The sequence below is a fragment of the Hippoglossus hippoglossus genome, chromosome 9, assembly GCF_009819705.1.
Source record: "Hippoglossus hippoglossus isolate fHipHip1 chromosome 9, fHipHip1.pri, whole genome shotgun sequence".
NCBI lineage: Eukaryota > Metazoa > Chordata > Actinopteri > Pleuronectiformes > Pleuronectidae > Hippoglossus > Hippoglossus hippoglossus.
This window is the reverse complement of record NC_047159.1, coordinates 8,171,295-8,189,195: the sequence shown is the minus strand read 5'-3', so window position 1 is coordinate 8,189,195 and position 17,901 is coordinate 8,171,295. Positions and strand designations below refer to the sequence as shown.

Genomic DNA, 17,901 nt, shown 5'->3' with positions numbered 1-17,901 from the left:
GAGCGCTAAAGTTTCACTTCATTAAAAACACACAAACCAATGAAACTTTCACTGCATCTCTGTGCTGTGATCAGTTTTACCCATTATTCGCACACAGCCATTGAATTTCAGCAACAGAAATGAATATTGCACAGTTGAAAAGTCCATTAAATGTGCATGTGGTCCACTGTGGACTCAACAAGGTGTTCAGCAGAGGAGCTGATTCTAGAGAAGAGACGTTGATAAAAAAAAAACCCCACAGTGAATCCACTCTCTGCGGTTCCTCTCTGAGCGAGAAGCAGGGATTGAAACGTGAAGGTGAGGAGAGGAAAGGAAAGGAGAGGAGGATGTGAGAACTTCCTCAAACTGTTTGCAGTTTCGCCTTTTAGGACACGGTGGTCGTCACCAGTAGAAATGGAGAAGCTGCTGTTCTGCATTTCATCTGACAAGAAATGACTCTTTCACCTGAACCAGCACGGTGACAAGTGACTTATACCAAGATACCAAAACCCGATGAGCCTGGTTTTATATCACTGGATAGAAACACAGCAAATCATACTTTAAAGTATACGTTTTCCTTAAATACCCGATAGATATATGTGACATTGATGAACTGTAGGACAATGTTCGTTATTCTACTGTGTTATAAAACATTTTTTTACATTCCCCTTCTATTTGCAGTGGGGGCTTCTTCATTGAGCAGAAACAATGCTTTCTTCTGACTCATACGGACATATGAAGCTTTTGTCTGAGACACCTACTGTGTCCGTCACTGCCGTTTGATCACAACCTAAAAGACAGAAGGGGAGAGGTGTTTTCTCTTCCTCTTCCTCTGCTTTGAAAGAGAAGCAGGAGGAGAAAAGCAAGTTTTTCTTTTAAACTCACAGCAATCATATCGGGTTTGCCGAAGTATGTGCGAGACAGTGAGCATTGAGATTTTATATCTGGGCGGACATCAGGGAGGTTTATAAACATCTGAAGACACAAACAGAAGACTCACTGCACAGGTTCATTTATTTAAGCTTTTATTTTTCTCTTTATTTAGCAGAATAATCACTTATCATCACTGTCGTACATTAAAAACACAGCCATTCTCCAAAACTAGCAAAGTTATGTAAAAAAAAAATCTAAACGTTAGACATAAAAAAAATCCCAGTTTATTTCATCAACCTTTGTCATATAAATGTGATGAGTTAATTTCCCCCCAAATAAACCTAATTGTTAGATTTTAGTATCTTATATTTACATACAAATTAAGTCAAAGTTTAATCAAAATTGCGCATTTGTGTTAACACTGCAAAAATATTTGTAAAAAACAACAATATTAAATATCTTAATGCATTTTATTCATTGAAAAATCCAAATCACAAGTTTCCACTCAACCTTCTGCTACATGATATGTTCTGTACATGCAGTTTGATTCACAGCTTTTGTTTTTCACTTATTTTCTCAGTTAATAAACATGATATGTTCACATTTCCCTTCCAGTTCAGAGCTTTATTTTTAAGTTATGTCTAGAGACCTACTCACTTTCCTCTCTCCTCTGGGGAGTGTCTCCTAAACATCCTGTACATCAAAAACATCAGCGTCCCTCAAAACCTGCATCTTTCCTCTAATTCTTCCTCTACTTTTCCTCATTCTCTCTGCTCCTCTTCATCCTCTGTGCTTATAAATTCACCCGCCTTCACACCGCTCTGGTTTCTCTCTGCCACATTGATCGCCGCCTCATAAAAATCATCCAACTGCTGTTTGCTTTGCTCTGGCTCATCTAACTCTTGGTGAAGATCTTCCATCTCTGAGTCACACGACTGTCTGTGGCCTGTTTCATGGTGGGACGCCTCCTCCTCCTCCTCACCTGGCTCTGAATCAGATTCGCAGGAGGTTTCTGACTGCAGGAGTTGGACTTGGTCACCTCTGGGATCTACAGATGATCCTTTTTCTTCTGCTGCAGCCCCTGTGTCATGAGTCAAACTTTGCTGGTACGTCTGTTTCTCGTCTGGAGATCCCTGTCCTCTCTCCTCCAGCTTAGGGTTGTACTGCTCCTCGCCTGCTGGCTCGTGTTGGTCCACCTCCGGGCTGTACTGGCTCCTTCTGTACAAGCTATCTTCATCCTCCTCCTCCTGACACGAGCTCCCCGGGACGCTCTCGCCATCAGACTGGGCGAGACGGAGGATGGGCAGGCCCAGAGGCTTCTGGGAAAGGTCAAACGGCTCCTCTTGGCTGAGGTGGGTGAGGAGGCCCATTGGAGCGGTCAGGCAGAAACGGCCCCTTTGCCTAAACACTGAAACACGAGAAAAGGTGAATACATAAAACATGTTGCACACCATAAACAGTAAAGTGCAGATGTGAGGATCCTTACATCTTTCATCCAGCCCTCTGTCCATGACGCCATGTTTGACCTTCATGTGTCTGGTGAGGTTTCCCTTCAGCGTGAACTTGCTCGGGCAGTAGAGGCATTTAAAGGGTTTGCTGTCTGAGTGCAGATGCATGTGGCCCATCAGATTATGCATCCTGTTGAACTCCTTTCCACAAAGCTGGGTAGAAAAAAGTGTACGACCAGGTTAGGTTTTTAACATTTAAACACAGTTGCAACTTAAAATTTCAGGTCCTTGCTTAAAGAAACATTTCAAGATTTTTTATGCATGCATGAATATGAAATATGAGGCTGGAGCCAACAGCCAGTTAGCGTAGCGTAGCATGACAACTGAAATTAGGGAGAAACTAGAATGGCATTCCCCAGCCAAGGTCCAACTGTCCCCTTATTAAACCACATTTAAATTCCCAAGATCCAAATCAGTCCCCTAAACATTGTTTTCATCATGATCCATGAACTATCCTCTTAGTCATAATTGTTCTCTCCTGACTCATACCACATCCTTTCACCAATTTTCGTGTGAATCAGTCAAGTAGTTTTTGTTTTATCCTGCTAAGAACGAAAGAAAACGAAAACCAACCTTCCTGGCAGAGGAAAAAAAGGCCACATTTACGGGCACTATATTTTCATATGTTTTAGAGTCTTTGTCACTAATACATTGACATATAAGCATTGTACTGTTGTAGTTAGATAAGATGCCGTTAAGGGCAGCAAACAATAATAACTCACTGTGGTAAAACTCAAACTATTTCTGCATGAAACGCACTAGTGTCAAATCAAAAAGGACCAGAAGTCTGTAATACTCAAGTAGAGTACTTTTACCTCAAAACTGTGCTTACTGAGTACAGCTTTGGAGTTACTGTACTCAGTTACTAACCACCTGTAGTACACACTATTTCAGGATTCAAGAAAAATAAGCCAACACCATCCATCTATTATCTATTATTTTTCTTTCTCCGCCAAATCTCCTTTGTTAGATGACTAATATTTTCAGAATTCACAGCTACACGTAATCATGAATGAATGTGAATGCACACACACACACACACACACACACACACACACACACACACACACACACACACACACACACACACACACAAACACACTCTCCCTCTATCTTTGTTTTCCTCTTTTCCTCTCTGTCTTCCTCTCTCTCTCGCTCTCTCTTTCTCTCTCTCCCTGACGCACAAGAAAAACAGAGAGAGAGAGAGAGAGAGAGAGAGAGAGAGAGAGAGTGAGAGAGAGAGAGTGAGAGAGAGAGAGTGAGAGAGAGAGAGAGAGAGGAAGCAACATGGAGACAGAGCCAGGAGGAGAACAGGGAAGGGCAACTCCTGCGCTGTCCTTCCTCTGCATTCTTTTTTATTAGGGTGGTCCTTTCCTTCAGGAGGAGAGAGGGACTGTAAACTGTCCAAGAGGACCGTGAGAAAACAGGAAGCTCCCTCCAGCAGCAGAGAAAGCGAGATGAAATCTATTTGCGGGCCCCGTCCTCCGGGGAGGCTGGGGGGCCATTGTTAGAGAGGCAGTTTGTGCGGCGATATCCTTCCTATGGACAAGGAGGCTCCCACTGCCAAAAGCCTCTCTGCTATCTGGTCATCGTCTCAGTCGTCACACCAAACACCAAGGTCAAAACAGACGCTGCAGAAAAGTGTCGAGGCCTTTAATAGCCGCTAAGTATTTCAGGCTGTGGTTATCAATAGATATGATTTGGTTTAAGATAAAGGCAGCACGTTGAGTGTTATCTAAACACGTCACTGTAAGAGACTTTGATGCTAAAGGACTTTTTTCTTTCTTGCAAGAAGAACAACAAGTCCTTTGTGTGCATGGTTTTCACACTATAAATATGGTTACTCTACTCTCTGTGGTTATTTGCTGAAGCTGCTTCTATTTCTTTGTGTTCGCTACTACTATTATTGTTTTCACGCTATATTTCTTTACATTTTAAATACACATTGGAGAGAGAAGCCTCTTCTAATTTCACCGTACCTGAGTATGGTGACAATAAAGATCTTGGATCTAAACAGTGAAAATGGGGAAACCGTTGGCTTGTGTTGGTCCAGTGGTGACAAAGTTGGCCACATAAACCCCCCCTCCCTGTTATGCTGCACCATATTTTTACACTTTGGTCTTTGGTGGCATTAAACAAAAGGTTAATACTAACTGCCATTTGCAAGACTGTTTTGACCCCCTATCTGCAGGAGAACATGTTTAATAGAATTGAAATATAACTGATGAGGTGACCTTCAGAAAGAACTCGCTGTGGATTAGGGAAATGTGTTTTGGGTTAGTGCTCTGTTAGTGTTTCATGGTCACAGAAATGACAAGTCGGTTGAGGTTAAGGAATGATTGCCATTAAAAGAAAGCCACCATGTTGACTGCCAATGGGAAATGCTAAACAGAAAGTGTTCCCCCATGTTCCACTACAAGGTTTTATTGACCCACCCAGCACCTCCATCTCCTCCCTCTGGGGACTTTGTTGTCTTGTACGGAAAATATATACGGTCGCTATAGGGTTCAGCTACTTGAACATTTCCTGAAATTCATCAGTGACCAAAAGAGGAACTGAAGGTAAAAACTCTGCCGTGTTATATTTGACTAACCTTGCACTTATAGGGCTTGATGTCCGAGTGGACGATCATGTGAGCCTTGAGAGTCTGTTTTTGGACGAAACTCTTGAAGCACATGTGGCACTGGTAGGCCCGAATGTTGGTGTGGATGAGGACATGGCGCTTCATGTTGGCCAACAGGGTAAACTCACGACCACAGATGCGACACTTATGCTCTTTCACGCCCTGGAGAACGAGAGAATGTGGAAGTATGTGGCATGAGACACGTAGTTGACAGACATCTGCTTTCTAATTTCTACCAGTGTTGGTCTGCTACACCGCTTTAACTTTCACTTTAAGATCTTTATTTTAATTTCTATTGAAAGACCAAAATTTCCAGATATTCCAAATATGTCAGGCTCTAGAATATTTTCACTAGATGCTATGGTTCAATCACAGAACATCAAATCTTGAAATGCTTCAGTGGACAGTTGACACAAGTTAACACAGTGAACACTTAACAGTAAAGCAATGTTGAATAAAATATTTTTTTCCAATCCTAAAGTTCCTAAAGGGGAAATAAAGGAAGAAAGCTGGATATTATTGGGTAAAAATAACACCAGTGGTCGGAATTTAAGGTGGAATCGCTTTGAAACAGCCGCCAAAGAAACCTGTTAGAACAGAGTCCAAACTCTCTCCGCCAACTTCATAATCCAAAATGTAAACAAGGAATAATGGGCGAGTTTTAATGTGACAGCAAAATTGATTCCAAAATCCGTTGTTTTTGCTTCCAGTCCCTGTCAAAAAAAAAAAAACATGGAGAAAACACAGCATCGTTTCTCTTGGTTCTCCTAATGAAACCTACTTTGTGAGTGAGCGTGTGCTGTTTCAGGTGGTGTGACTGGATGAACTCCATCCCACACTCGCTGCAGATGTGTGGTCGGATGTCTTTGTGTTTCATCATGTGGTTCTGCAGCTGACTCGGATACTGGAAAGTCTTCTGGCACTCTGCGCACCTGCAGGAACAAGAGGTATAACCTCCTTCTATACAGTCAAATAAAGAACTGAAATGTTCAAGCAATACTTTGAAATGTTCTCTTATTCATTTTCTTACGACTGATACAACTCTCATATCTGTCCTTCAAATATATGGCGACTGTGAGATTAGTTTAGCACAAAGAGCGGGAACTCGTGGAAACAGCTGGGATGGGTCTGACCAAAGGTAAGAAATCCACCTGCAAGCAGCTGTAAAGCTCAATGATTATCATCTTTTATCTCCTCTGAGATCTGAACAAAATCCCAAGTGTAAAAGAACATGTTGCAGTTACACAACTGGGTTTATGTGCCAGATTATCTCTTTGCCTGGAGCAGTAACTTCTCAACACTCCCTGACCTCCCTCTGACAGAGAAAGAAACAGAGCAGCCCATAAAAAGTTTTACACTTTGGTTTTTGTCTTTATAAAATGAAGTTAGAAATGTAGTTAAATTTCCCGGGGGATTTTTTACAGATTAAACAAATAAGATGTGCATGTTAATAACTGATTTTTAAAGGTGTAATTAAACAGACTTCCCCATTTCCAGAACAGACGTAAGAGTGGTATCAATCTTGTCATCTGACTCTCGACAAGAAAATGAACGAGGCGGTTTCAAACTATTGCTTTTGAAAGCGCACAATCACATTTCAGCGAAAGAAAGAATGGTGTTTCTGCTCACCTGTACAGGGTGGGTCCCCGATGGGCGGTCAGGTGCCTCTTCAGCTGAGCGAGTGTGGGAAAGTCCAGACCACACTCCACGCACACGTTCTCCTGGCCCTTCTCATGCTTCAGCTCGTGGGCACGGAGCTCACTGGGGTAAGCGAAGCCTCGGCCACACACGCCACAGCTGGAGGGGCCAGAATTCAAAGCGTGTGTGTGAGAAGGAAGATTCAGACCAAAATAGGCAGAAATAAAAACCTGACACGTTCACTCACCTGTATGGCTTCACGTCGCTGTGCTGCATCATGTGCCTCTTCAGGTGGCTGGTCTGGGTGAAGGCCTTGTGGCACACCTGGCACTTGTGGGGCCTCATGCCCTGATGCGTGAGCAGGTGAGTGTGCAGGTGACTCAGCTGCTTGAAGAGTTTCCCACACAGGTGGCATCCGTGCGGCTTGATGCCATTGTGGCCCAGGATGTGCGTGACCAGGTTGTACTTGGAGGTGTACGACTTGTCACACATGCGACACTTCCATCGCTTCTGGTCGCCTCCGACGTCCACATAGTAACTGTCATCCACGTGAATGTCCAACCCGAGCTTCTCAGCGCTGGTTGCCCCGCCTCGAGTAGCTCGGTCACGGATACGATGACCGGGTCGGAAGCCCTCTCTGGGGTAGAAAGCGCCGGGGGAGAGGTGCATGACAGGGCCGGGCATGAAGAAGGGGTAAGGGAGGAGGCTGTGGTGGAGAGGTGGGAAGTATGGAGGATGGAAAAGGAGAGGAGAGGGAGGCCAAATTGGGGAAGGACTGAGAGGCTCCTGTTTCACCTGCACAGGTAGATTCATCCCCGGCGATCGCTGATGAAGCTGCAGTCTGTTGAGCTCGATCATACCAGGGTGGGGTTTTGGAGCTGGGGAAGGAATGGGGCGAAGAGGGAGAGACAAGGGGATGTGGGAGAGGTCTACTGTCTTCTGACTGCCGCTCTCTCCTGCCTCCTCCTCTCCTCTGTCAGGGGATTCACCTCCTTGGGCGTCCATTTTGAAAGGAGTTCTTTTGCGTTTTTGGGATCCCTCCTTTGGAGTGTACCCAGAGCCAAGTAAGGGAAAGAAGGCGGGTGAGCTGAATACTCTGTAGGCGTCCCTGCTGGGTGAGATGCTGGGGTAGCTGGGAGGGGAGAATTTTGGGGGTTTCATATAGAGCGGAGTTGGACTTAGGTAGAAACTGTGCTGGGGCGGTTGTCTGAGCTCATCTCTGAGAGGAGGACTTCTTCCTGGGGAGAATCTCACTCTATCGGTTTCCATCTTCTCTCTGCATTAGAGCAAATAGAGGAAGGGGTTAAATGTCTTGGTGAAAGAAACGTTCGGATCCTTCACTCCACTCATTTTACATCAAAGTCTCTTTGGGGGGAGAACTAGAAGTGTGGCTCCAGAGAGAGCAGCGTCTGATGGGACTGAAGACCAATTACTATTACTACTTGATATCTTTGGAATGAATCTTTGCTGTTTGTGAAATATTGGACACTTTTACCTTTTGGGGCCTGAAACTGTTATTTTAATTCAGTTGTCAAGAGGCCTCAGCTGGACACTGATAATCTTTGCAAGATGTTTTATAAATTTATCACGTATCCTTTTATGTATAATCCTAATCCGAAACGTAATTAGAAACTACAGCTGTCAAATAAATGTAGTGGGGTCGAAATCTACAATATTTCCACCTGACACGTAGAGTTAATTAATAACTAATCATAAGATGGAAATAGCCGAGTAATACCTCAAACGTGTGTTGGTACTATTTATGTATTTGAGTAAATTTACTCAGTTTCTTGCTAGCCTCTATAACAACACATCATTTGGAGAAAGACTTGACAAATGTCAAAAGTCTCTGTCTCTGGTTTCTGTTTATGACATGAATCTGAAGATTTCTTTGGGAGGAATTGAAGCCGGACACACACACACACACACACACACACACACACACACACACACACACACACACACACACACACACACACACACACACACACACACACACACACACACACACCTACATTATGACGTCACCCACCCACACCTTTCAGTGTTCAACATGAAACGTTTCACTTCCCCCTTTCTCACAGGACTACTCCTCTCCTGAAATCAGGAAGTTGTTTGTGAAACGCTCACCTCTACCTCCCGCATACTTTTCGCTTCTCCATCTCTCTTTTCAGTCTGTTCATCTTCTTTTTTGTTTTTTTCAATTTGAACTGATGCTGAAAACAACTTCTCCCTTTCTCCTCCACTGATAGTTATACATCATGTTTTACTCTGTATCTCTGTAGTCTAAGTCTAAGTAGTCTATTAGGGATGAGCATAAAACTGTGATGTTAGGACGTAAAGGAGCCATTCACAACATCTCTGCAGTGTGTGTGTGTGTGTGTGTGTGTGTGTGTGTGTGTGTGTGTGTGTGTGTGTGTGTGTGTGTGTGTGTGTGTGTGCGTGCGTGTGCGTGTGCGTGTCCTACAGTGTAGATGACGGTCATGGATGAAGAGATGATGATACCCAGAGGGGAACTGTCTTACTTCTGCATGACATTTAAGTAGAACTGAGAAAAGTTGCACGTAACTAAATAAATTAATAAATAATCAGCTATGAGAAACTGTTTGGATTCGTGTCAGTCCACATTAGCATTACTACAAGGTCTACTTAATTGTCTGTTCTATGTTAACCCCCCTGTTTGCTGCTAATGACACATGTGAATCATATATCATCAAATAGAGAGCTGAAACTGATTTTTCTCTCAATTATTTGTTCATCGTTTGGCCAAAAATGGTCAGAAAACAGTGAGAAGTGTCTGTTAAAGTTTCCTGAAAAGCAAGAAGACATTTTACAATGTCTTATTTTGTGTGACCAAGATTCCAAAACACAAACACATCCAGTTTACTATCACATAAATCAAAGAAAAGCAACAAATTCTAATAATCTGGAATCTGCATTCAGTTTAAATATATTCATGCTCCCTTATACATGTAGAGTGAAATACGATTGACTTGAAAAGATGGTGACAAGTGAGGATGAGGAAATTTGAGAAGCTCTGTTGTGCCGTGATTAGCATCCCTGCTGTGAATAGCACCTCGTGTACGTTTGGCATTAATTTAACTCTAACACCAACTGATCATCACTCTTCATACCTGAGATGAACAGTAAGTGGGTGCTTTTAAAGGCGGGGGTGCTGATCATACGGCACAGGTTCATGAGATGAAAATGAATAAAACTTCAAAAAATGTACATTCAAACACATTATTTTGTCTCTGTAAAAATAAATACATGGCGACAGAGGAGTTTGGATGTAGATCTGTTATCAATATCTTTAAAATTAAAGTACACGCACAATGTAAATGAAATGTTATTCAGCTTCAAGATTCTGTTATAATTTGATATGCATGCTGCACTTTTCAATGTTTTCAAGCCAGTTTAAAATGTTCTCGTGGATCATCATCTTTCCTCACCTCTCCCTCCTCCGTGCACCGTGCAGAGACCCCAGCCCACACTTTGCCACAACGTGCATTCCGAGCAATCCATTAAAATCCGAAGCCCCTCCTCGCCTGTGTGCCACTCACTGCCATGTAAGTGTGTGTTTGTGTGAGGCTGCAGCGAAGCCTGTGTGTGGAACTCACCAGTTGAGTGTGCTTTCTGTGATGCTGTGGTGGTGGTGCTCCTGCAGCTGCTGCTGTTGTACCTGTACAGGCGTTCTCTCCCTCCTGCTCGCACTGCAACTCTCCTGACAATGAGCCGCCCGTCCACGGATAGCATTTGAAGTGACTTAAGAAAGAGAACAGGAACAATCACTTTGTTCTCATTTTTCAGATGAGTACCTTCGGAGAGAAGGAAGGAAGGGAGGGGAGAGGAAGTCAACAAGCCTAGTGCCTTCCTGAAGAAAAATAAGGAAACACTAGATAGACATCTCCATTTCTCTATGAAATAGGGATTTGTAAAAAGCTTTTGGAAGAAGACGAGATATGATTTTTCTCTTTATCCAGCTCACAAACACCTATTGATAAAGATTGATGTTATATGAAAGTAAATAAAAGGTGATGTGTCTTTTATAGTTGGGATAAAACAACATTTAAGCTTTTGGACAACACAAGAAACTTTTGGGTGGAAAATATTTGAGGTTTGCAGTAGACAAATTTGATTGACAATTGATATGTGCACAGTGTCTGTCATGCAGGGGCTGTGCACTCTAACATTGGCAACTGTGCATATTGATGCAATTTCAAAGAAAAGCCTTGCAACTAATTCTACCTCTGTAAACCTCAATGTTCAGTTCTCTGTTTGTTGTAAAGAAAACCTATAAATGCATGACGGTTGTTTTATTCCATTTAAATGGAAATTTTCCGTGCTTTGTTTGGTGTGTTGTAATGATGGATTTCAAAGTGTTGCATAAAAGCTAAGTATCACTGTTTTCCACCTCCCGCAGAAGCATGACAGATGAAAACATTAACAGAGAATGCAAATGCATAAATAGATGGAGTGGGTCAAAACAGACACTAGGTGGCGGGAGTGTTCCTTTGTCTGAAGTCCAGTTTACACTTCATGCCTTTAAATGGTCACTTCATGATCCATCTGCGTGTGTGACGTCTAAATACACTGATGTGAGTCCACGTCTCAGCGTCCTGCTCCTTCCTCATTGCACAGAAGTTAGCGATGAAGTTAGTCATCAGAGTGTTTTTAATTGAGATGAGGTGGCAGTAAGCAGATCAGTGCAGAGCTGCAGTAATTGAGCTCATATCATTGAAACAGGGAAACGGTCTTTTGTGAGTTGTGGCCGATCATTAGTTGTGTTAATTAGCTCATAAAACCAATTAACCTCAGACCTGGACACACGTGAGCGTCAATTCCTGTGCAGAATTAAGAAATTAATCAACGGAGAGGACGATTTGTAGACGTGTGTGCATGTTTGTGTCTTTGTGTCGTGATTCAGCTTGTTGACAAACATCCGCTCCGCTTCGAATCCTGCGTCCAGCGATGTGGAGCCAAAATGGCCGCTGAGAAGGCCCAGATTCAGGGATGGACTTCTGTTCATGACCTTTTGAGCCCATTTCTTTTCTTCACTTCTGTCCCAGAAAAGACACTTAATAAAGATACACTCATTAATGGGCCTCTAAAAGCAGAGCAAAGTTGTACTTCACTCGTTTCCACTCATGGTTATTTCATCTCGCCATCCTCTTCCTGCTTCAGTCATTATCTCCAACATGCACGGTCACGCAGCGAGAGCCCGTCTCTAATGATTCTCAAAGGAAAAATACGCAATCCAGGCCTCAGAGATGCCCGACCTTTTGACCCGGCCCTGCCCAGTGGTCAGCGTCATCTCCGGAGGTGACAGTAACTAAAGTGAGCCCATTAAGGGCCTCTAAGTGGCTTTTGGGTTTCTGTGACACTCTCAAAAGAAGCTTTGGAAGTATATAAGCCATATCAGCGCCACCATGCAACATAGAAGATCATCTGAGCGCAGCTGAAACTAGAACTTGAAGTCTGTCATTCGTTAACTTGAAAGCAGGTGAGTAAACTCTGTTTTCTCAACATTAGATTTTGTGATCGGTTGCTAGAATGACCTTCTTCATTTTTCTCCTGTGTGTCGTTGCTTCTCTCTCTCTCAGCAGATATGACTGGAGCCGCTGTATCCGTGTGCCTACTTTTCCTTGTGTCTCTATGTTCAGCGTGTTACATCTCAAACTGTCCCATCGGTGGGAAGAGGTCCATCATGGATGCACCACTACGCAAGGTGAGCTGCTTTTTGTCAATCAACCTCTTACTTTGATTTATGAAACAGTAAACTCATCAAGTTGGCAAAAGTTTGATGGCTTTAAAAAAAGGAATTCTCAAGTACCGTACATTTTTATTCAAAGATGCACCAAATCTAAATTCACAGATTTGCCTCCAATGGCTTCACAACTCACACCCTCTATTTTTAAAGGTCCAGTGTGTAAGATTCAGGTGAAAGGGATCTATTGGCAGACATTTTATATGAAATAATCAGTGATGTTTTCACTAGTGTGTATCATCTAAATTGTACAATTGCTGTTTTCTTTACCTTAGAATGGAGCATTTATATTGTGGGTCCTCTTTACGAAGGCCGCCGTGTTTTTTTTACAGCAGCCATACACCTTTAGAGTTTTTATGACAACTGAAGGCTATCCCAGGTTCTCTTTCATGTTTGGAAGGGGAGGGGGAGGTAAACGGGTATTCAGCTGCAACATGCAATGTCACCACTAGATGTCAGTAAACTCTATACACTGAACCTTTAAGACCTTACTCAGATTAGGAAAAAGTCACGTTAAAAACTTTTAGTGGAGAAAATATGTGGATGAAATCCGTCTTACTCTGCCACAAGTTAAAGTCCTACAATCTTACGTAACGGTACATGTAATACCAAATGTAGAATGTCCAATAATATATATCATGTATCTGGATTTAGTGTTTTAATGTGTAAGTGTCATGTAATGTTGAAGTTGGTGGGACCGGGCAGTTTGATCTACAATGATATATAATATAATCATTTTGTTGATTTATGTGATGTATTCATATGTTAAATCTGCAAAGATACAATGACTTAAGTTGTCGAATAAATATAGTGAAGTAAAAAGTTCATAGCTGCCTTCAAAATAGTTGAAATGTAACGTGTGAAGTAGTTATAAAATGGAACGAATCAAGTACAAAAACTTCAAAAGTGTTTCTATGTACAGTAATTGTTCTTCACTACGTTCAACCACATCCAAGACTTTTTTATTTGAACCATAACAAGTGCAACGAGAAAAAGTCCCCCCAGGCATTAACTTTGACACCGAAACAGAAGAGAATAGAGATCCAGAAAGCTTCATAGTCACATGAGTTTATGATAAATAGTCTCTATAGACCGTACAGTAAATTGTAGTGAAATCCTGAGTAACACCCAGAATAATCACTTGTTTTCCTCCCCCAGTGCATGTCCTGTGGCCCCGGAGACAGGGGCCGCTGCTTCGGCCCCAGTATCTGCTGCGGGGAGGGTCTGGGCTGCCTGCTGGGCTCCCCAGAGACAGCTCACTGTGTGGAGGAGAACTACCTGCTCACCCCCTGTCACGCAGGAGGGAGACCCTGTGGATCTGAGGGAGGACGCTGTGCGGCATCAGGACTTTGCTGTGATGCAGGTCAGGAAATGAAGTCACAGAAAACTGAAAAATCGTTGTAAGAATTAAAAAACAAAAGATCCTAACAAAGATTGTTAAAAAAAAGCACATTTAATGTCGTCAATGTGTATTTTAATGCAGAACATTTCTTAAGATATTACATTTTACACCAGTAAAATAAAGGGATCTCTGCCGTTCGACTTGAGAATATCGCCGATGCGATTTGTGCCGGTGGACTGATCGTTCATATCGCTGAACATTTGTAAGATTCTTCATTAAAAGTTATGCATAGCTATTTGTAATCATCAATTATCATACGCAATGTTTCATGCAAATACCTGCGGGATAACCTGGCTAATAACAGACATTCTCAGAAGCTATGTGCTGCATGAGCTGGATCAATGAAAGAATTGGTGATAACAGCCTCCTGGTGATAACAGCCTCCTGGTGATAACAGCCTCCTGGTGATAACAGCCTCCTGAACCCACTGGTAGGTCAGTTGGCCCCTATCAGCCTATATGGGACAGATCTTTGTTGATAGCGCCCATTCAAAGGCCTGATAACAGTCAAATCCGGTGCACCTTTAGCCTTGAGTGGGACCTGAGTCAGCAGAGAGAAGCAGAGAGAAGCAATAATTCAGCAAAGTATCTAGGGGCCGAACCATGGAGCTTAAAGTAAATTCAAAAAGCATGCATGTCAGATAGGATCGCAGCGACACCAGTTTGCATCAGTTTAGGATTTAGTTAGAGGCTTGAAATGCAGGTATCTCGCATGATCATTACTGTTTCAGCCACTGTGAACTCTCAGATACTTTGCCCTTGTGTTCTGAAAAGGTCACAAAACCTGATAAAACATGTTGTAAAACATATCTTTGCAACAACAAACCACTGTGATCTTAGTCATGACCCCTGCTTCTTTTTTCACCACAGAGAGTTGCACCACAGACCAATCCTGCCTCATCGAGGAGGACGGAGAGGACCAAACCGGCCAACTGGAAGGCGGCGACCCCGGTGACATCATCTTAAGGCTCCTGCATCTGGTCGGTCACGCTTCTCCTCATCAAAACCACCAGTGAGATGTGTCCGACTCCCAGTTTCTCACCTGAGACTCTCCGGCTGTAAAGATGAAACTGGACAGTGGCTGTAGTTCATGTCTTTGTATTTCTGAATGTTTGTCACCTTCTTCTGAATTCACTCCTCCTGTACTTCTGTGCCTTTGTCAATATATTTTTCTGTATGAAAATAGGGATGAATACGGTGGTCATCCAAATAGCTGCATGTTGAAATAAAGTTTTGAGAGAGTATAAAGTTGCCTCGTGTTTTTTTTGTAGTGTTTTTGAATGAATATTTTCCCCTCCATTTTTAAAGAAGTCTCTCTGCACATGACCTTTGTGTTACTAAATATCTACAACACAAAAACAATGACAAAATAATCAAATAAGCATTGTGATCTTATTGAGTAATGTAGTGTTGTCCTTCGCTATTTACTATTCCACTATTTGTACAAATGTACAAATCCCACAGACATCTTTGTCTTTCAGAAGTTCAGCTTTGCATAATCCTGGAACAGACCTCCACGGGATTCTAAAGGATCCTCTGTGCATTTTTGTGGCGGCTCTACTGACACAATATCACTGTTGCAACAGTTATCTTGAATGGTGGTAACCTTTGATCATTTTTGTTATCTTCACAGTTAAACAAGTTCTTGTTCTGCTCGAGGGGTGAATACCAAACAAATTAGGCACAAAGAGAGCAGCTCGAAGACATTAACGCTCGGGACAAACATTGATGATGGAACAGTGACACTGTGCTGCACTGATTCTGTCATTGTGTGTCTTGATCTGCTCAGTGAAAGATACTTTTTTTTTTTTTGAGGAGGCTTATCTCGAAAAGTCACATGAGTAAAGTACCTTTGTGATGAAAGGTAGACTATAGTTCAGACTGTGGAGGGGACATGAGGGTTTTACTGTCTGTTAAAGAAATGCTCCCCCCAAAATAAATCAGTGCTAAACCTTTATTTTTCTTCTTCTTACCTTTACCTGGATGTTGTGTTTTCACCCCTGTCAGTGTGTTTGTATGTTTGTGAGCAATATTTCACAAAAACACCGGAACAGACCCCTTAGAAATTTTAGTGCGGATCCAGATCAGGGGGCGGATCCACAATTATTTATTTTTTTTTAAACTTTGTTTAACTTTGCAAGATCAGGGGGATTTCCAACATTTTCCCAGACTGGATCCTGAATATCAAGTATATCGATGGGAACTGTTGGGCCTTGGCGGATGTGCTCTACTGCTATTACTACTACGTTCTAGTGTCATGTCATCTGTATCTTCATGTTTTAAAAAAGCTAGATTTCATCATTTAGCTGTTCAGCCCACAGAGGAGGAACTGAAATCAAAACATTTTAAGAGTTGGGAGAAGGAAGGAAGGAGGATGAGGAACGAGAGAAACGGAAACCTTACGCCCTGCCATCACTTGATCATTACGTATCTGTGCATGAGCCAGATCCTCAAAATATCCACACACACACACACACACACACACACACACACACACACACACACACACACACACACACACACACACACACACACACACACACACACACACACACACACACACACACACACACACACACACACCTCCCCTCTGGATCTAAAGTTACCTAACTGCAGTCTGGTCACCCTGTACCTCTCTTTATCTCTCCCTCTCTGTCCTTATCGGTGTTGGCGGTGGATCCTCTGTGAGCTCTGCTGGATAAAGTGGGTTGGAGCTGATTTAATTGTAGGCATCTGTAGTTAATGATTGCAGCGCTGGAGTTGGAAAGTATAAAATAGGCTGACAACCTCGCCACACTTCACCTTTGCCGATCCGTCACCATGCCTTTCTCTGGAAAGTACCAGCTGGACTCTCAGGAGAACTTTGAGGCTTTCATGAAGGCAATTGGTAAGATTTTTAACTTCCTGAGCAAAGGTTCATCCCTGTTGACTCAGATGCTTGTGTTTTTATTTATTTTTGCTTGTATAGTGCTAAAAAATATTTTTTATATATATAACTTTTTAATGGGAAAGTACGGAGAAATTTTCCCCAAATGATCTTAACTGGTTGCTAACTGGTTGCTTTCCGTCTTAGGTCTGCCTGACGACCTCATCCAGAAAGGCAAAGATATCAAGAGCATCTCTGAGATCGAGGAGACTGGCGACAACTTCAAGGTGACGGTCACGACTGGGTCAAAGGTCCTCGTCAACACCTTCACCATCGGAAAGGAGGCTGAGCTGGAGTCGGTCACTGGGGAGAAGATCAAGGTGAGCCAGAACAAACGCTTGACTTTAGACCACATGGCTTGAGTAGAAAATGTGAAGTAGTAAATGGAGCACATGCTGAATCAGAATAGACTGAGTTGAACCCTCTTTTGTGTCACATTGCCTGAAGGCGGTGGTTCAGCGTGACGGCAGCAACAAGTTGAAGGTCAGCCTCAAGGGAATCGAGTCGGTCACAGAACTGGTGGATGCAAACACAATTGTCAATGTGAGTAGACATGATGCACTTTTTTTCTTGCGACTGACTCATCTTTGCGTTTTCACACAAACGTTTATTTTTTTCTTACTCTTCCCTCCCCAGACAATGACACTCGGCAGCATTGTGTACAAGAGGACGAGCAAACGCATGTAAAGGTCTGCACTGGGATAATAAAATCGAAAAGGCAACACTGTCTTATGGTTTTCTTTTCTAAAACGGTAACATTTTGAAATTTTGAAATAAAGCATTCAGGTTTTGGTCTCGGTCCTTCTTTACAAAAGGCTCGTTAAAATGTCTCCTTTCTTTCTAGGCACTACGACCCTCCTGACATTATCTTAGTAGGACACAGATAATGGATCAACAAGACATATCTGTGACCTGGAGCACTGGGTTTAAAATGTGAACCTTCCAAACTGGTGAAGAGTGTTTACTTACTGTTGCTTAGACGTTTGTCTCTGCAGGTTTTTCCCCCTATAGGACTAATGGACAGAGGAATGTATTCAATTCAACATGTGAGCATTCAGTTTGGCTAATGCAGGCAACTCTAGTGCTCTGAATCTGAACTTGTGTTCTTCTCAGTCGTGGCACAAGTCGTACTGCACTTTGTGCTGTGGTGTTCCAACTTGGCAGATTTCTCAGAAGTCAGACTCAG

General features: G+C 42.7%; 3 protein-coding genes across 4 annotated transcripts; 2 read left to right on the top strand and 1 right to left on the bottom strand.

The window, feature by feature from the left end:
- Positions 1-1,008: 1,008 nt before the first annotated feature.
- Positions 1,009-10,382, bottom strand: znf366 (zinc finger protein 366). The gene is made up of 7 exons (XM_034596988.1): positions 10,242-10,382; positions 6,869-7,897; positions 6,613-6,780; positions 5,765-5,915; positions 4,954-5,145; positions 2,339-2,513; positions 1,009-2,260 (listed from the first exon to the last, which is right to left on the bottom strand). The coding sequence occupies exons 2-7, from the start codon at positions 7,888-7,890 to the stop codon at positions 1,614-1,616; spliced, it is 2,355 nt and encodes a 784-aa protein (XP_034452879.1). The 5' UTR covers positions 7,891-7,897; positions 10,242-10,382; the 3' UTR covers positions 1,009-1,613.
- A 1,603-nt stretch (positions 10,383-11,985) lies between these two features.
- Positions 11,986-15,033, top strand: LOC117768533 (isotocin-neurophysin IT 1-like). 2 transcript variants are annotated; one of them, XM_034596989.1, is made up of 4 exons: positions 11,986-12,124; positions 12,225-12,349; positions 13,547-13,751; positions 14,660-15,033. In XM_034596989.1, the coding sequence occupies exons 2-4, from the start codon at positions 12,230-12,232 to the stop codon at positions 14,803-14,805; spliced, it is 471 nt and encodes a 156-aa protein (XP_034452880.1). In that variant the 5' UTR covers positions 11,986-12,124; positions 12,225-12,229; the 3' UTR covers positions 14,806-15,033. The 2 variants fall into 2 exon arrangements, with proteins under 2 accessions (XP_034452880.1, XP_034452881.1); XM_034596990.1 differs by having other exon boundaries at positions 12,050-12,123; positions 12,221-12,349.
- A 1,494-nt stretch (positions 15,034-16,527) lies between these two features.
- LOC117768531 (fatty acid-binding protein, liver-type-like) lies at positions 16,528-17,437 on the top strand. Its single transcript, XM_034596985.1, has 4 exons — positions 16,528-16,676; positions 16,863-17,035; positions 17,163-17,258; positions 17,352-17,437. Exons 1-4 carry the CDS (start codon positions 16,610-16,612, stop codon positions 17,400-17,402), a joined length of 387 nt encoding a protein of 128 aa, XP_034452876.1. The 5' UTR covers positions 16,528-16,609; the 3' UTR covers positions 17,403-17,437.
- The last annotated feature ends 464 nt before the right edge of the window (positions 17,438-17,901 follow it).

What these genes read in the sequence shown, in the direction of transcription:
- znf366 (XM_034596988.1), bottom strand. Translation starts at nt 7,890, where the DNA reads ATGGAAACCGATAGAGTGAGATTCTCCCCAGGAAGAAGTCCTCCTCTC. An exon ending in TCAAGCCCTATAAGTGCAAG is followed by an intron (nt 2,514 to 4,953) that starts GTTAGTCAAATA and finishes TTTTCTACCCAG; the next exon opens with CTTTGTGGAAAGGAGTTCAA. An exon ending in CAGAGGGCTGGATGAAAGAT is followed by an intron (nt 2,261 to 2,338) that starts GTAAGGATCCTC and finishes CTCGTGTTTCAG; the next exon opens with TGTTTAGGCAAAGGGGCCGT.
- LOC117768533 (XM_034596989.1), top strand. Translation starts at nt 12,230, where the DNA reads ATGACTGGAGCCGCTGTATCCGTGTGCCTACTTTTCCTTGTGTCTCTA. An exon ending in TGGATGCACCACTACGCAAG is followed by an intron (nt 12,350 to 13,546) that starts GTGAGCTGCTTT and finishes TTCCTCCCCCAG; the next exon opens with TGCATGTCCTGTGGCCCCGG. An exon ending in AGGACTTTGCTGTGATGCAG is followed by an intron (nt 13,752 to 14,659) that starts GTCAGGAAATGA and finishes TTTTCACCACAG; the next exon opens with AGAGTTGCACCACAGACCAA.
- LOC117768531 (XM_034596985.1), top strand. Translation starts at nt 16,610, where the DNA reads ATGCCTTTCTCTGGAAAGTACCAGCTGGACTCTCAGGAGAACTTTGAG. An exon ending in GGCTTTCATGAAGGCAATTG is followed by an intron (nt 16,677 to 16,862) that starts GTAAGATTTTTA and finishes TTTCCGTCTTAG; the next exon opens with GTCTGCCTGACGACCTCATC. An exon ending in TCACTGGGGAGAAGATCAAG is followed by an intron (nt 17,036 to 17,162) that starts GTGAGCCAGAAC and finishes CATTGCCTGAAG; the next exon opens with GCGGTGGTTCAGCGTGACGG.